The sequence below is a fragment of the Peromyscus maniculatus genome, chromosome 8, assembly GCF_049852395.1.
Source record: "Peromyscus maniculatus bairdii isolate BWxNUB_F1_BW_parent chromosome 8, HU_Pman_BW_mat_3.1, whole genome shotgun sequence".
NCBI classification, from domain to species: Eukaryota; Metazoa; Chordata; class Mammalia; order Rodentia; family Cricetidae; genus Peromyscus; species Peromyscus maniculatus.
Genome location: NC_134859.1, coordinates 102,180,889 through 102,198,221, shown reverse-complemented (window position 1 = coordinate 102,198,221; position 17,333 = coordinate 102,180,889). Strand labels below are relative to the sequence as shown.

At 54.5% G+C, this 17,333-nt stretch overlaps 2 protein-coding genes across 2 annotated transcripts; one reads left to right on the top strand and one right to left on the bottom strand.

Moving 5' to 3' along the window:
* Window positions 1–551: 551 nt before the first annotated feature.
* On the bottom strand, window positions 552–4,029 carry Gpr142 (G protein-coupled receptor 142). Its single transcript, XM_015995864.3, has 3 exons — window positions 3,879–4,029; window positions 2,820–2,981; window positions 552–1,615 (listed from the first exon to the last, which is right to left on the bottom strand). The coding sequence occupies exons 1-3, from the start codon at window positions 3,901–3,903 to the stop codon at window positions 756–758; spliced, it is 1,047 nt and encodes a 348-aa protein (XP_015851350.1). The 5' UTR covers window positions 3,904–4,029; the 3' UTR covers window positions 552–755.
* A 7,039-nt stretch (window positions 4,030–11,068) lies between these two features.
* Window positions 11,069–17,001, top strand: Btbd17 (BTB domain containing 17). The gene is made up of 3 exons (XM_006970433.4): window positions 11,069–11,255; window positions 13,720–13,996; window positions 15,687–17,001. The coding sequence occupies exons 1-3, from the start codon at window positions 11,171–11,173 to the stop codon at window positions 16,759–16,761; spliced, it is 1,437 nt and encodes a 478-aa protein (XP_006970495.1). The 5' UTR covers window positions 11,069–11,170; the 3' UTR covers window positions 16,762–17,001.
* Window positions 17,002–17,333: the final 332 nt, after the last annotated feature.

Here is a 17,333-nt window from a genome sequence, read left to right as displayed (position 1 = left end):
ATTGATTGCTTCTCCTTGGCTGGGTTAGGCCTGAGGACACCCACTCTGCTTTAAGACACTGGGAACCTCTCTTTCTCATCTAGGCACCTCCCATTGCTCAGCCAAAAACATTGGCTCCCTCAGCCCAGGAAAGGCCTTGAGTCTCTGCTGGTAGCTTCCTTTTCAGACTCCAACTTTATCACTGGACGCCAAAGAGGCCACCAATTTAGGGAGCGAGAGACAGGCCAGGTTCACATGAATATGTGCATCTGTCCATCCATCCATCATCCCATTCCTCCATTCAACTAACATTAATGTTTTCCTGTATGTGCCAGGTGGGAAGCCCCTTACAAAGGGGTACCCCAGCAGCTGTTATGATGTGTGGGCCAGCAGAGCCCTATCCTTTCCCCCAGAAAATGGGAATTGGAATGAAGCTAGCCTATAGGGTGGCTAATTTTTTTCTTCTTTCTACCTGGAATCACCTAAAGGGGGAGCCTTTTCCTCTCCCCAGATTGCAAAGTTGGTGAAGTTTTGATGGATACAACTGCAAAGGTCTCAACAGCAGTGGGGGAAACACGTCTTTAATCCCAGCACTCAGGACGCAGAGGCAGATGGATCTCTGAGTCCGAGGCCAGCCTGGTCTACAAGAGCGAGTTTCAGGACAGCCAAGGCTACACAGGGAAACCCTGTCTTAAAAAATCAGAACAAAACAGTTGCAAAGGTCTTTTTGCAAGTGGCCCTGAGGCCCCTGGGATATCTAGCCTAGTCCCCTTTCTCTACAGCTCTGGCCCTACGGACTTCAACACAAGTTCTACTACTGTGCCCTTGGGCGGTGACTTTAAGGTACAAGACATGTGGGCGTCGTGGATGACCTGTCGGACTGTGGCTCTGAAAGTCTTGCTGATGAAGCAATAGAGCCCAAAGTTGACAGCTGTGTTGAGCATGGCCACCATGTTGGCTATGTCCAAGGCCAGATGGACCCTCCAGTCCCGGTAGACGGGGGCCACATACAGGTGGTACAGCATGACACAGATGCGCGGTGCCCAAAGGAGAGCGAAGAGGGAGGTGACACCCAGGAGGATGGCTGTGCTCTTGCTCACCCAGGGCTGCAGCCCTCGCTGGCTCTTCTTCCGTAGCCGGAGGACGATGGCTGAATTGGTGACCAGGAAAATATTGCAGGGGATGAAGTAGACAACGAGGCAGTGAACCCACTTGAGGAGTTTGTCCATAGTGCTGGGGGGGTCTGCGTCCCTCCACACATCCAGCCACCAGTAGAACGGGATGCCGGTCAGCAGGGCGGTGCTAAAGACGGCGGCAATGGCGCGGTGGGACCTGCCTGGGGACGAGGTGGCCCGATGGCGCAGGGGGCGGCACAGGGCGTTGTAACGGTCCACTGTGAGCAAGACTGCAATCCAGACTGAGGCGTGATTGGCAGCAAACTCCAGGATGTTAGCCGTGCGTACCACAGCCTGGGGCACCTTTCGGGCCAGGACGGCTCCCTGCAGGAGGAAGCCCACGAACACGATGACCACTTGCGTGACGATATCTGAGGCTGTGAGTGCCAGGAGGTAGTGGTAGGAGGGCTTCCTGGTCCTGGCAGCGAGGCGGGCCAGGGCCACTGTAGTCAGGACATTGACTGATGGAGACCCGGGTCATGGAAGGGAGAAATCAGAAGCATTAGAACGGGTGTTAGTAGTGGGCTTCTCAAGATGTTTGCGTGGCCCCTCCCACCTGGCATGGCCCCTCCCACCTGTGTGCTCTGTTTCTAGTTCCCTCTTTTTTTTTTTAAGATTTATTTATTTAATATGCATAGTGTTCTGTCTGCATGTATACCTTCAGGACAGAAGAGGGCGCCAGATATTATTACAGATGGTTGTGAGCCACCATGTCGTTGCTGGGAATTGAACTCAGGACCTCGGGAAGAGTAGCCAATGCTCTTAACTGCTGAGCCATCTCTTCCGCCCTTCAGGCCCTCTTTACCTCTTCCTGCAGTACTGGAAGCTGAACTCAGGGCCAGACATGTGCTATACTATGGCAGTACATTCTTAGTCTAGTAGCCTTTTTTTACTTTGTATTTTGAGACAAAGTCTAAATTGCCCAGGCTGGCTTGAAACTCACATGGTATCCTGGTACGCCCTGCCTGTACTTCCTGTTTCTATCTTCCCAGATCCAGCTGGACTCAAACTTCCTATAGGGCTGAAGATGACTTTGAACCTCTGATCCTTTTGCCTGGATCTCCCAAGTACTGAGATTACAACTGTGTACCATTACACCCAGTTTATGTGGTGCTGGGCTCGAACCCAGGGCTTTGTGCACACCACCAAAGCCCTCCAGCTTGTTGGAAGTCTAGTTTGAGTGGCAGCTCACTTGCCTAGCACACCAAAGGTCCTGGTTTTGTCCCCAGTAAGCACAGAACCAAGTCAAACGAAAACCAAGCAGACTCCGTCAAGATGGGTGATCTAGTCAGCCTTGCCCCATCGCCTCCCCCCCCCCCCCCGGCCATGGGCCATGTTGGTAACAGATGGGCTCAACTAGGTGGGCACCCACATGCTGGCATTCCAGCCTACATCTTTCTCAGGATTGCTATGTCCTTCAGAGCAGAGGGGTAGCCTGGGAGCCAGGTGTAGGTTTATTTACTAGACTTAGGGAGTGCACCCTGAACGAGGCCACTGGCCTTTCCTACATCAACACGCTGGCCCCTCCTCTGGCTCCAGTCTGCACAATAGGTTACACAGGAATTGAGACAGCGCTGCACTGATCCTCTGTGACTTAGCCATCTTGAGAGAATCTGGACTGGAAGAAGGAGGGCCTGAGGTCCCAGACCCTAGCTCTCCACTCACCAGGCAGACCCAGGCTCAGCAGGACACTGTAATAGATGACAGGGATGATACCAGCCACGCATGGTGACCTCTCTGGAATCTCCGGCCAGTGGCCAACCACATCATCGTGTCTTGGGTTACTCCCATTGAGTGTAGGCAGCGGAGTCACTTGTGGCTGCCCAGCTAAGAAGGATGGAAAGGCAGAGCGACAGCAGTTACTTTTTTTTTTTTTTTAATATAGGAGCTTGGGCCGGGTGGTGGTACTGCACGCCTGTAATCCCAGCACTCGGGAGGCAGAGGCAGGTGGATCTCTGTGAGTTTGAGGCCAGCCTGGTCTACAGAGCTAGTTCAGGATAGGCTCCAAAGCTACAGAGAAGCCCTGTCATGAAAAATGAAACAAAAACAAAACAACAAAAAAGATAGGGGCTTGATTGACAGCAGCCCGTCTGGCCCTAAGGCCCTTCTATTCAGTACTGCTCCATGCAGAGCCCTGGGACCGCCCCTCTAACCTCCTCCACCCCATCTGCTCTCTTATCAATTGGAAGAGCCCTTGGCAAGGGGCCGGCCTCCCCGGCATCATCATCCCTGCCACTAAGGAAACCGGCTGCCCTGTGGTAGCTGTGGACGCCTGGAGTCTAGAATGGGACCAGAGTGGCTGCACCTTTAATAAGGATGCTGCGTGACTGACCAGCGGCGGCGGCTCCCAGCAGCTGCTCAGGTGCTCAGGTTCATTCACCAGCCAGCCCCTCTCAGGAAAGACTAACTGGGATTCCTTCCTTCCTAAGCCAAGAGTGTCTCTCTTCACAGGTTCCCACTACTGATGCTCAAATGACTCAGCTTGTCCCATGGGGAAACTGAGTCCCAGAGTAAGGTGGCACAGTTGTCTAGGGGCTAGTATGGAATGACGGTCCCTACACACATCTTTACTTACAGCGTTTTCTTTCCTGCTGAAGATGAGTGGAGGAACCTCCCTCCCCCCTCCCCTCTCCCAGTTCCACCATCTCCCCTCCCCACCCCCACCTCACATCCTGCACTTGCCCTTTATCTTAATGCTCCTTTCCCCATTGGAAAATATTTTACCTGTCTCTGGTCCTGCAAGGCCCATCGTGTTGAGTCCTGGGCCCCAGGTCACCAGCAGCTTTGCCTTGAGCTCCCCACAGCACCTTGCGGCATCACAGGCCGTGACCCTCACTCTGGCGCTCTGAGGGAGGGTTATTTGCCTCCACGCTCCGGTCTGTTGGTGCAGTGAGGGGGAGAGTGGGGGTGGGGAAGGAACAAGAAAGAAGTGGGAGAGAGGGAAGGAAGCGCGAGGGTCCCAGCCATGGAGTCTCCAGCGGATCCAGTGGGAACACAGTGACTTCTCCTATGGGAAAGTCCGCTGGGTAGGGGGCTTCGGGACAGAAAGGCTGTGGATCAGGATCTGCTTAAAGAGGTATGTCTGGGCTTGGAGGGAAAGGGAAGAGAGTGAAAAGGCAGGAGGTGGCCCAGCTCTAGACAGCTGCCCTGTGCTCAAGGGCCCATGGCAAACTGGCCCGACTCAGTGGGGGCAGCCACACCCTGGAGTCGGGGCTCTTGGGGAAAGCTGAAGGATACAGGGGGCTGATTCTGTGGGCACCCACATAATGCTTCTAGAAAGGAGGACATTTGTGTGCCGGAACAGGGGGTTAGCACCAAGCCTTAGAGGAAGGCAGGCAGGGCTTAGATCCCCAGAGAGGTCCCAGGGATCAGGTTCAAAAGATTCTTACCTGTAGACACCCAGTGGGTGGGTAGGATGAGGTCCAGGCTACCTGAAGGAGCAGGGATGTTGGGACAAAGGCCAGCAGGAAGCCATGTGCTGTGCTACTCCCAGGAGAAGGCTGAGCAGACTGCTAGCAGTGTGGAGCACACAGGACCCTGTGCTCTAGCAAGCTGGTTCTTTTTTTTTTTTTTTTTTTTTCCTGGACGTGGCGCAGCCAAGCAGCTCTCAGGAACACCATTCTATGGTAAATAAACACCAGCCGGTGCCAGTAACGCTCCAAAGAAGCTGGAATCTGTGGCTGGCAGTTCCCTGCACCTGGGTGAAGAGTAACCAGGTTGGCCTACCGTGTGCGTCAGGACACAGACTCCAGGGGGACGGCCCGGGGTGCAGAAATGAGACCTACTCTCTGGAGTCACCTTCCATGACTGTCCTAGCCACTGCTCTATTGCTGTGAGAAGACACCACGACCAAGGCAACTCCTATAAAATAAGGCATTTAACTGGGGCTTGCTTACAGTCTTAGAGGGTTAGTTCATGATCATCATGGTGGGGGGTAGACAGGCATGGTGGTGGAGTAGCCACTAAGAGTTTTACATCAAGATCCACAGGCAGCAGGCAGAGAGTGGGAGATTGGGCCTGGCCTGGGCTTTGGAAACCTCAAAGCCTACGCCTAGTGGTACACCTCCTACAACAAGGCCACACCTCCTAATCCATCCCAAACAGTTCCATTCACTGGGGACCAAACTTTCAAACATATGAGCCTACGGGGGGCATTCTCATTCAAGATACCACAGTGGTAGTGGCTTAGTTTCTGGAAATGTACCAGAAAGTGTGGCAGGGAATGATAGGCGTTTTCTGACTCCCTAAGTTAGAGCCCATGTCTGGGACTGGAGCCAACTCGCCTGACCCCAAGGCTCACACGGTCATACTCACAGCAGAAGTCTCTGTGCCTGCCCTCTGGTGGCCACACAGGGGTCCTGCAAGCTTCCACCAAGCCTCCTTGGCAGCAGGGAGACTGGGGCAGGTGCGGCCTGCGGGGCAGTGGTGTTGGGAATTCAGCTCAGAAAAAGCAAGTGCTGGGGCTGGAGAGGTGGTGGCTCGGAGGTTAAAAGCATTGACTACTCTTCCAGAGGTCCTGAGTTCAATTCCCAGAACCACATGGTAGCTCACAACCATCTGTAATGAGATCTGATCCCCTTTTCTGGTGTGCAGGCATATATGCAGACAGAACACTATATACATAATAAATAAAATATATCTTTAAAAAATCTAGTGCCACAGACAGGTCCTGAAGACTTCCACCTCCCTGCACATGAGTCAGGAGTGAGTTAGAGGCAGACCTTGCTTCAAGATGCTGGGAGGGCCAACCAGGTCTGAGGAGCAAGGAAGGTAGCTATGCCATTTCTACTTTTTTTTTTTATTTATTTATTTTTTTTTTTTTTAGGGATGCAAACTTTATAGGGAAGCTTAAGTGTTCTTCAGACAGAGTCCAATACTCTTCATTACAGCTCTTCTATGACCTATACAGATAACCAGAGCCTTTGGATCAGGGGTGAGGCAAAGGCAGGGTAGAGGAGAGAAGCTCCATCTGCTAAGGAGGGCACCTCTTTATCTGTGTCTTCAGCTAGCTTAGCTCCTCCAGCCTGACCTTGACCCTTGGGTCCTTCCCCATGGAAGGGACTTTGTATACAAATCTATATAACTATAGCCTATTTGGTCTTGCAGAGGACTCAAGTTCAATTCCCAGCACCTGTGTCTGGTGGCTCTCAAACTTCTGTATGACTACAGCTCCAGAGGGTCCAACACCCTCTTCTGGCCTCCAAGCACACACACACACAACACACACACACACACACAGAGAGAGAGAGAGAGAGAGAGAGAGAGAGAGAGAGAGAGAGAGAGAGAGAGAGAGAGAGAGAGAAGTAAAAATTTAAAAATTGCCTTGGAACTGGAGAGATGGCTCAGCAGTTAAGAATACTAGCTACCTTCCAGAAGACAGGGGTTCAGTTCCCAGTGCTCATTTGGCAACTTACAACTATCTGTAAACTCTAGTTCCAGGGGGTCTGATGCCCTCTTCTGGCCCCGGTGAGTACTGCATGCACGTGATGCACAGACATACATGCAGGCAAAGCACCCATGGATATAAAATATTAATAAAATATTTTAAAAATTGCCTTTGAATCCTCATAGTGATGTTGTGGCTTTCTAGACAGAAAATGCCATAATTCAGGGACATGTGGGCCCCAGGACCCTTCACACCCCATCGAAGATGTCATGCCTGTCGATAGCATTGAGGTCCACACAACAAGAGCTGGAGTTTGCAGGATCCACAGCCAGGGGGATAGCACTCTCAACACTGTCCCAGGGGATGGCAGTACTCGACAGGACCTAGGTGGTGGGAGGGAAGGGGCCACCAAGTCATCACCAGGCACAGAGCCTGTTCGGAGGTAAATGGCCTCTTCCTGGGGAGGGAGATTCCTTCCTACACCGTGTCTGTGTCAGTGGCCAGGGTGGGCCAGCGATAGTGCAGAGGAAGGGGCTGTGCCCTCTAGGCAGGTAGCTATGACCTAGCTGGGTAAGGTGAAAGGTGTAACCAACCAACAGCAACACCTCAGTCTCCTGGTCCTCAACAGCTTCAGCCACCACCCGTCCATCCAGAGCTACCTGGTGGGAGCAGCATGTGGGTCATACACCTCTTGCCCCTCCACTGCTCATCCTTATGGCAGCCCCGTTAGATATCTGCCTACCGGCACTAACACACGAGGAGACCAAGGATCAGAGACGGTAAGCACGATGGTGGGGGTCACAGGTGTGGAAGCTGGATTCAAACTCGGGTTCATTCCTCCTCTGTCTCCCCCAGGCTCTTCTATTCACTCCCTCACACAATGTGCCAGGGAAGAGAGGCCACTGTCAGCTGAGGCTCCAGGGAAAAGGGGTCTGTGGACTGGAGGGCTGACTGTTGGATGGAGAAGGTCATTCCGGTCAGGTGAAGGACGTGATCAAGGGTGCTGAACAGGAAAGAAGCTGTGACACTGTGAGGTGTCCATAGCAGGGCAGTGACTTTAGGGAAAGATCCTCTACCCTTTGGGGATGGGTCTCTCATAGCCCAGGCTGGCCCTAAGCTCCCTAGGTAGCAGAGGCTGACCTTGAATTCCCAACTGCTTTGACCTCACCTAGGCTTTCTTTTGTTTATCGTTAGTGAGCCTACTGGGGGTGTTAGCCTAGGACCCAAACTCACAAGAGTCCCTCTTCCCCAGTGAACTGAGTCATTCATGAGTGGACAGAAGATATTACGGGTGTGAGGACGCTGCTAGGTAGGGGCAGGCTGGGCCTCAGGTCCACCCTTCCTCCATATTCCCTCAAGATCAATGTCAGAGAGATCTTCACCTTTGTAGTTTCTAAAGCAAACCTCCCCTGCCATGACTGTAGAAGTTTCCGGTTGCTTCTAGACCCTCTTGAGATACCTTGCTATCCACTAAGAAGATCGTGTTCCCAGGAAAGCTATCCTGAGCTTGTGGACACGTATGCCCTGGCTGTACCAGCTCTGGCTGAGCATAGACAAGTCCCTTAGACGATGCACACGTACCCTGGGCAGGAAGTCACACTGTGCTGGCTCCTCTCTGGGGACTGTTCTTGCTTGTGAGATCTTCAGACTTGTGCTCAAGGAATGACGGAGCTTCAGGTGGTGGTGGAGTGGAGGATGCGGAATAAAATGTGGTGGAGTCCGTCACTCACCTGAGCACTCTGCTGTACATATCCTGTTCCAGACATGTGTGAATACACAGCATGTACATGCACACATGCTTGCACACTCTGTGGCAATGGAAGCTTCGCCCAGGAAGTCAGTTTCTAATTCATTAGAAGAGAGGCAGGGATGAAGGGAATTAGAATCATGGGAAGGGCCTGTCAGAGGTGGGGGGTGGGGAGTCTTCTGGGTAGCCTGAGACATCCTGGCTCCTCACACTTGAAATGCCAATCACCTCTTTCTAGTGGGTAGATCATTGCCTGAGGTGTCTGTAACCATCCATTGGTTTGCTTAGGAAACATGACATCCAGGCCCGCCACTGGGAACACTGGGCAAATAGGCGAGACATCTAGAGGGACTGGTGAGGAGGGGCTGAGGAGGAGGGACTGGGGAGGAGGGACTGAGGAGGAGGGACTGAGGAGGAGGGACTGAGGAGGAGGGACTGGTGAGGAGGGGCTGAGGAGGAGGGACTGGGGAGGAGGGACTGAGGAGGAGGGACTGGTGAGGAGGGACTGAGGAGGAGGGACTGAGGAGGAGGGACTGGGGAGGAGGGACTGAGGAGGAGGGACTGGTGAGGAGGGGCTGAGGAGGAGGGACTGAGGAGGAGGGACTGGGGAGGAGGGACTGAGGAGGAGGAGGGACTGGGGAGGAGGGACTGATGATGAGGAGGGACTGGGGAGGAGGGACTGATAAGGAGGAGGGACTGGTGAGGAGGGACTGAGGAGGAGGGACTGAGGAGGAGGGACTGAGGAGGAAGGACTGGTGAGGAGGGACTGAGGAGGAGGGACTGAGGAGGAGGGACTGAGGAGGAGGGACTGGTGAGGAGGGACTGAGGAGGAGGGACTGGTGAGGAGGGACTGAGGAGGAGGGACTGGGGAGGAGGGACTGAGGAGGAGGGACTGAGGAGGGGCAACTGAGGAGGAGGGACTGGTGAGGAGGGACTGAGGAGGAGGGACTGGTGAGAAGGAGGGACTGGTGAGGAGGGACTGAGGAGGAGGGACTGGTGAGAAGGAGGGACTGAGGAGGAGGAGGGACTGGTGAGAAGGAGGGACTGAGGAGGAGGGACTGAGGAGGAAGGACTGAGGAGGAGGCACTGGTGAGGAGGAGGGACTGAGGATCCCCGTGGAAGGGGGTGAGAAGCATTACCACTGAATAACAGTCTCTCTTGTTGATGGGCATTGTACATGGAAGCTTGGCTGCCTCCAAAGCTGGACTTCCCTGCTGCACACAGGCTCAGGCAGCTTCAGTGTGTCTGAAGCTTCAGTGGAGCTAGGTATGGTACAGTCTACAGGAAGGGGTAGGCAGGCAGCCAGCGGGAGATGGATGGTCCATCTGGACACGGGAGACCAGGCGTGAGAGAGCTGGGAGGCGGTTCTGCTAAGCCGGGCAGCTCTGATTTTGCCAACCCGGACAAGGTTGGTGCCAGACCCAGTTCTTGCTTTCTCTGTGGCTGCAGGAGGAGGTGAAGCTGTCGGCTCTCTCTGTACCAGAAAGGGACAGAACTCAGTGCAGAAGCTGGTCCCAGGGATCCAGAGAGCAAGGACAAGAAGTTCTGACACATCCCCAGAGCAGGATCTCAGATTTCCCGGGATCCACTGACTTGTATGTGTCAACTTCAAGGGAGTGTCTCTCACAAGGAACTGGGGCAAATCCTGTTGATTTTATGCAAAGGTGAGGTCTCAACAGCGCACACACGCACACACCACAGACATGACAACACACATGCATGTGCACACACATCACACACTTGTACACACACACACCACCCACACAGACATGAAAACACACATGCATGTGCACACACACCACACACTTTTGCACACACACACACACCACCCACACAGACACGCGCACACACACACACCACAGACATGAAAACACACATGCATGTGCACACACATCACACACTTGCACACACACACACACACACACACACACACACACACCACACACACAGACATGCACACACAAACACAGGACTCTAGATCCGCCCCTCCACCTCCATTACTTTTGTTCTCAGAACATTTCTTTGTACTGTCTAACTGAGACCGAAATCTAGCTCCCTGCCTCAGTTTCCCTATACATGGACTACCGTGCCAGGTTTGCTGAAGACGCCTTCTAGGGAGGGGAATTCTTGAGACATGGGGCCATGCATGGGGTGAACTGAACTTGGGCCGCCTGGGTAGGGAAACAGGCTGTGTCCCTAGAGCAAGGGCCACAGTGTCCCTGGTAGGAGATGGTCAGTCCCTGTGCTGATTTCCAAAAGGCTCATCACCTTCTCCAGAGCGTGACAGGCACTCTCTTCAACAAACAGCATGAGAACAATCTCCATTACCCCATACCCCTACTCAAGGTCCTTATCCTCTCCTCTGGAGAACCGGCCCACCCCAAAATGAGAGTGGGGGAGGGGTAGAACCCGAGCCAGCTCCTCCTTGCCTCTTGCAGTCTCTCCCTTTGCAGCCTGCTCACCAGGACACTGCCAAGTATGCTCTGTGCCAGGATGGAGGCTGGGCCTGGGGGCTGGTGGCTGCCAGGGGTCCTGAAGCCCTTTGCTTGCCCTTCAGAGAGCTTAAAACTTCCCCAGAGAGGAACAGCTAGCCTTGCTGGGTTGTCCAGAGAGGTGGGGGAGGAGGGTGTCCGGATCTCTTCCCCTTGGGGGCCCAGGCCTGCACAATAGCCCCTGGGGCTGCCACACTCTGGCTTAAGTAGTTGCCTAGGCAACAGCAGGGGCCAGCTTCCACCAATCCATGGCAGAGACTGGTAGGGGGAGGGAGGCAGGGCAGGAAAGGGGTGCTGTCCCCTTGCTGGGTCCTATATAAGGAGGAGCGATGGGATCGGAGTGCCCTGGACTTGACTGTCCCTGCAGTGGACTTGGGGGCAGAGCACAAAGATGCTTAGGAAAGGCCACCGCAAGCCTGGGTCCTGGGGCAGCTTCTGGGCTACGCTGGCCCTGGTAGGACTGGTCACGCGTGCAGGTGAGTAGGCCGAGGCGGGGTTAGGTGTCTGGTAAGGGAAAAGGTAAGGGGTGGGGACAAGAACTTCTACTAGGAGCTACATAGGGCAGCCAGGAGGTGGCGTGGTCCAGCCAGCCACGGAGAACACTGAGAGACCCGACAGGTCCTCAGAAGGGAGAAGGGACAGACTGCCTCCAGGGGAAGAGGGGCTGGGCAGCAGGCAGGGGTCTTAATGACAAAAAGGCCACTATTGTTATCTCAGGCAGCTGGGTCCAGGCAGAGGCCGCACAGGGATGTCATCAGCATTCAGGTCCTTCAGAGTGACAGCTGGGGAGGCAGGGCTGGGAGATTCACCAGCAGCTGCTCCCTTTCTTCTCGGGTCTCCCTCTCCCACACACAGATGCTCACTCTTGTGAGCCTTCCTTTCAACAATCCACACATAAGCCGCATGTCCACCGTGTGTGTGTGTGTGTGTGTGTGTGTGTGTGTGTGTGTGTGTGTGTGTCCACACGCACTGGAGCAGTCTGCCGGTGCCCTTCTGCAGTTCTAACTGTTAGACACCCCCTTTTCTCACTTTGCAAGGCTCCCTACACACTCTGGCTGGGGGCTATCTTTTCTATAACTCAGTTTGTGTCCCCATCTGACCCCATGGCCTCCCTGAGAACCCAAGAGACGGGCCTCCCTGGAAGGGGGACACCAGCTTCAACACTCAGTTACCCAGACAGTCCTGTTCCTTCACTGGTTGGTCCACCATACTTCCTTAGGCCCCTTATCTGTCTCACAGACCCGGAACCCAGTAGAACAGAGCTGGGGCTGTACTTCCCAGTTGGGTGTGGTGGTGTGTCCCTGTAATCCCAGCACATGGGTAGGGGGAGGATCAAGAGTTCAAGGCAAACCCCAGCTAGTAATGAATTCAGGGCTAGCCTGAGCTACAAGAGACCCTATCTTTTTTGTTTGTTTGTTTGTTTGTTTTGTTTTGTTTTGTTTATTTTATTTATTTATTTATTTTAATTTATTTTACAACACCATTCAGTTCAACATAATGGCCACAGATTCCCCTGTTCTCCCCCTCTTGCCCCCTCCCCCTCCCCCAAGAGACCCTATCTTAAAAAACTAAAAAGAAAAGAGAAGGGTGGGGAAGGAAGGAAGGGAGAGGGAGGGAGGGAGAGAGGGGAGTGGGGAAGGAAAGAAGGAAGGGAAAGAGGGAGGGAGGGAGAGAGGGAGGGAGGGAGGGAGGAGAGAAAACCCATGCCTGCTGTCTCAGCTTTGATCTCACTTTGGTCTCCCCAGCCCTGTCCCTGACCCCAGCCCCACAAGCCCATTCCCACCAAGGGTCTTTCGTGGCTTCCCCCTTTGTCTCTGTGCACGCTCTCCCGGGCTGGCTTCAGAGCGCTCACTTGTGCATTTATTTATTTTTTAAATTTATTTGCTTTAGAGTGTGTGTGTGTGTGTGTGTGTGTGTGTGTGTGTGTGTGTGTGCATGTGGAAGCCTAAGGTCAAGGTACGGTTCCTCGGGTACCCTCTGTCCATCTCCCTTGTATTTTGAGATGGGCCCCTGACTGACCTGGAGCTCACTGATTAGGGTGAGCTGGCTGAGCAGAGGGCCTCAGGGGTCCACCTGTCTCCGCCTCCACAGTGTTGGGATTACAAGCTTGTGCCACCACACCTAGCTAGTATACCTGGCTTCTGGGGATAGAATTCAGGTCCTCAAGCTTAGATGTTCTCTCTAGGAACCCTCCCCTCTTTAATCACACTTTATTTATTTTACCTTGTGTGTGTGGTGGTGGGGTGTGTGTGCTCATGTGCCACTGCACACAGGCAGACAGCTTTCAGGAATCAGTTCTCTCCGTACACCATGTGTGTCCCTAGTACCAAATTCATGTTGTCAGCAGGTACCTTGACTGGCTGAGCCATCTGGTGTCCCCCACTTTTATACTGAGTCTTGTTAAACAGTGGCACTTGATCTGATCCTTTCTGTGTAGCCCAGGCTGACCTTGAACTTGGGACAATCCTTCTGTATCTGACCCTTTCATTTGAATACTTGTTACACATCTAGTCTGATCCTTTGAGCTTCCCTGAGTGTGAGAACTGGGTTTGGCTCATTCACTGCCACCCAGAAGCTGCATGACAAGTGCTCACTACACAAGAGTGTGCCACTTCTGACAAGTTTTTGAGGAGGTGAGAGAGGTGGGGACCCAGAGTTTTCTTCACCCTCCCCTGGAGGTCTAGTATCATGGACACAACAGCTGTTCCGTGACTTCTTCCCGACCAGAGGCCACCTTGCTTCTAAGGACTCCCTCCCGAGTCTGCATGGGGCCACCATGCCCAACCAGGACGAACTCTTGGACACTCACGCACTTGGTGTGTGCACACAGCCCCCTCCCTAGGCTGGCACCTGTGTCACCGGTTGATCCCTTTGCGGCCTTAGTTGGAGGCCCCAGGCCGGGTGCCTTCTCAGGCTGTTTTATGTCCCCTCCTGCTGCAGCTCAGAGAGCCGACGTGGGTGGGGAGGCAGCAGGCACCTCCATCAACCACTCCCAGATGCTGCTCCAGCGACTGCAGGACCTGCTGCGGCAGGGCAATGCCAGCGATGTCGTCCTGCGAGTCCAGGCTGTGGGCACCGACGAGGTCCGAGCCTTCCACACCCACCGCTTGCTGCTGGAGCTACACAGTGAGCTTTTCCGGGAGCTGCTGAGCAACCAGAGCGAGGTGCTGCTGCAGGAGCCCCGGGACTGCACGGCTGTCTTTGACAAGTTCATCAGGTATGTAGGGGAAGGGCACCGAGCTGCACCCTGTCCACAGTCCCCCGGCTTCTCCACCGCCAGGGGCACGGAGGTCTGGCCTTAGAGGTTTAAAGCCATAGCGTGACACACAACACACACCTCCATTATCCCTGCTTCCTCTGCCCTCTTGCCCTCCTGTGGCCTGTGTGCCACTTCCTGCCCTTGGTATCCCCTTCCAAGTCTACCCGGGCCAAGAGAAATGATAGATTCTTGGATAGATTTCTTTCTTTCTTTCTTTTTTAAGATTTATTTATTTATTATATATACAGTGTTCTGCCTGCATATATGCTTGGATGCCAGAAGAGGCACCAGATCTCACTATAGATGGTTGTGAGCCACCATGTGGTTGCTGGGAATTGAACTCAGGATCTCTGGAAGAGCAGCCAGTGCCCTTAACCATCTCTCCAGCCTGAGACCAGCCATTTCTTAAACCTGCACATGGCTTTGGAACCACAGGGCTAAGGAGTAGAAAGGTCAGCCAGGTCTGTGTCACCTCTCTGGTCCCTGCACAGGGAAAGACTTGGAAAATAGTCTAAGGAGGTAACCAACCCTATTCCGATGACTTTGACATGGTGACTGCAGGATTCCAGCCAGACATTACTTCCAAGTTCCAGGCAACAGGAAGAGGGATCAAAACAGAAGGGTTTCCCATAGAGCCTAGTGGGGTGCTGTGTGCCAGTGGGACTACCAGGAAGAATGAGGGGAGGGGGGGTGGGGGTGGGGGTGGGGTCACTGTAAGAGAGCCAGAGACAGTGAAACAGCTAACAAGGAAGGGAAACCGGGCAACAAGAAAGGCCCCATTGCAAAGGAAAGGGGATCCCGTGATAGGAAGTAGCCCGGGTTGGCTGTGTACTCTGTAGCAAGACTTTCCACTGCCTCTCACTGTGACAACATTATGGGGGCGGGGGGGGGGCTCTCCCCCTTTCCTAGATATGTTTAAGATTCATCTAAGTGAAAGGACTTGCCTTGTCTAGTGGCATGGAGGAGGTCAGATGGCATCTAAATCCAGACTATGAACTCTGAGGTTATCAACAGCCCCTTCTCATTTTAGCTTATAGTTAGCTATCTAGGAGATGCTCAGTAAATCCATGTGATTCCCACAGCACCAGAAGCTAAAAGATATTTGAACAAGCTGTAAGGGAACTTAAGAGGGAAAGACAGGAAGCCTCAGGGCCCGTTCATCCTGTTTGTTCCTGGTTACAAAAAAGGCCGTGTTCTGGGAAAACCAGCTGGGGTGGAGTGGGTGGCCTCGTCCAGACCCAGCGCTGCCAATCTTCCTATCTTTATGTTTATTTTTATTATTATTATCATCATCATCATCATCATCATCATCATCATTAGGTTTTTTGAGACAGGGTTTCTCTGTGTAGCCCTGACTGCCCTGGAACTCACTCTACTGTAGACCAGGCTGGCCTCGAACTCAGAGGTCCCCCTGCCTCTCCCTCTAGAGCGCTGGAATTAGAGGTATGCGCCACCACCGCCTGGCCTCTATTTTTAATTTCAAATCGTATTATTAACTTGTACGTCTGTGTGAGTGTATGCCATGTGTAATGGGTGCCCTCCTCCAGCCAGAAGAGGGCTGGATACTGGGGACCCGATTCTAGTCCCCTGGGCAAGTGCTCTTAACTGCTGAGCCATCTCAACGGGCCCCTTCTCCACTCTCTCATAGGTACTTGTACTGCGGTGAGCTGACAGTCCTGCTGGCCCAGGCTATCCCGCTGCACAGGCTGGCCACCAAGTACCGGGTGGCATCCCTGCAGCGAGGTGTGGCTGACTACATGCGTGCGCATCTGGCGGGAGGCGCAGGCCCAGCTGTGGGCTGGTATCACTATGCAGTGAGCACCGGGGATGAGGCTCTGCGTGAGAGCTGCCTGCAGTTCCTGGCTTGGAACCTTTCCGCCGTGGCCGGGAGTGCGGAGTGGAGCGCCGTGAGCCCGGAGTTGCTGGCTCAGCTCCTGCAGCGCTCAGACCTGGTGCTGCAGGATGAGCTGGAGCTGTTCCACGCGTTGGAGGCCTGGCTGGGTCGTGCGCGGCCGCCCCCGACGGTGGCCGAGAAAGCGCTGCGCGCCATCCGCTACCCCATGATCCCGCCGGCACAGCTGTTCCAGCTGCAGGCGCGCTCCGCCGCGCTGGCGCGCCACGGCCCAGCGGTGGCAGACCTCCTGCTGCAAGCTTACCAGTTCCACGCCGCCTCGCCGCTGCACTATGCCAAGTTCTTCCACGTGAACAGCAGCGCCTTCCTGCCGCGCAACTACCTCGCGCCCGCCTGGGGCGCCCCGTGGGTCATCAACAACCCGGCTCGCGACGACCGCAGCACTAGCTTCCAGACGCAGCTGGGTCCGAGCGGCCACGACGCGGGTCGCCGGATCACCTGGAACGTGCTCTTCTCCCCACGCTGGCTGCCCGTTAGCCTGCGACCCGTCTACGCGGACGCTGCGGGCACTGCGCTGCCTGCCGCGCGCCCCGAGGACGGAAGGCCACGGCTGGTGGTCACGCCGGCTAGCAGCGGAGGCGATGCGGCGGGTGTGAGCTTCCAGAAGACCGTGCTGGTGGGTGCGCGCCATCAGGGCCGCCTCCTGGTCCGCCACGCCTACAGCTTCCATCAGAGCAGCGAGGAGGCTGGCGACTTCCTGGCCCACGCAGACCTGCAGAGGCGCAACTCAGAGTACCTGGTGGAGAACGCACTGCATCTCCATCTCATTGTCAAGCCCGTGTACCACACCCTCATCAGGACTCCCAGTTAGCCTGTGGACGGAGAAATAAAGGCCTGGCCTGGATGGCGCTCTAGGGTCTGGGGAGGGGTAGGCTGGAGGTGGACGTGACTGTGGGTGACCAGGTACCGTTGGTTGGGGCTGGGGTGGAAGGCAGGTGAATGTGGTAGACAAGATGGCTGTGGTTTCAGGAAGGCCTTTCCCAGCTGATTGGAAAGGAGTGCTCTTGGTACAGAATAAACCGACGCTCAGAGAAGCCAGGGCCTGAAGCAACTCCGGGGTCTCAAAAGTCTGGGGTTCACATGCCCTCCACTGAGCTTTTCCCTGAGAGTTCCCACCCAGACATGAATTAGAGCAGGGAAGACGACCTAATGGTCGGCGATTGATAGCCAGCCTGGGCAATCTCCCTCTTGGATAGGAACTTTCACATCTTGAGCTGCAAGCTCCAGTGGGCAACCGCCCCTATAGCTTGTGAGGCTTTTTGCCGCTGCCTGCATCAAGTCCCTGGCCTCCTGGGGAGGGGTCCAGGCTAGTCGGAAGGTCCTTGGGAGACTGCCACAAACTAGACTTTGATCTAGCTCCATCCTTCTATGGAGGGACAGTCT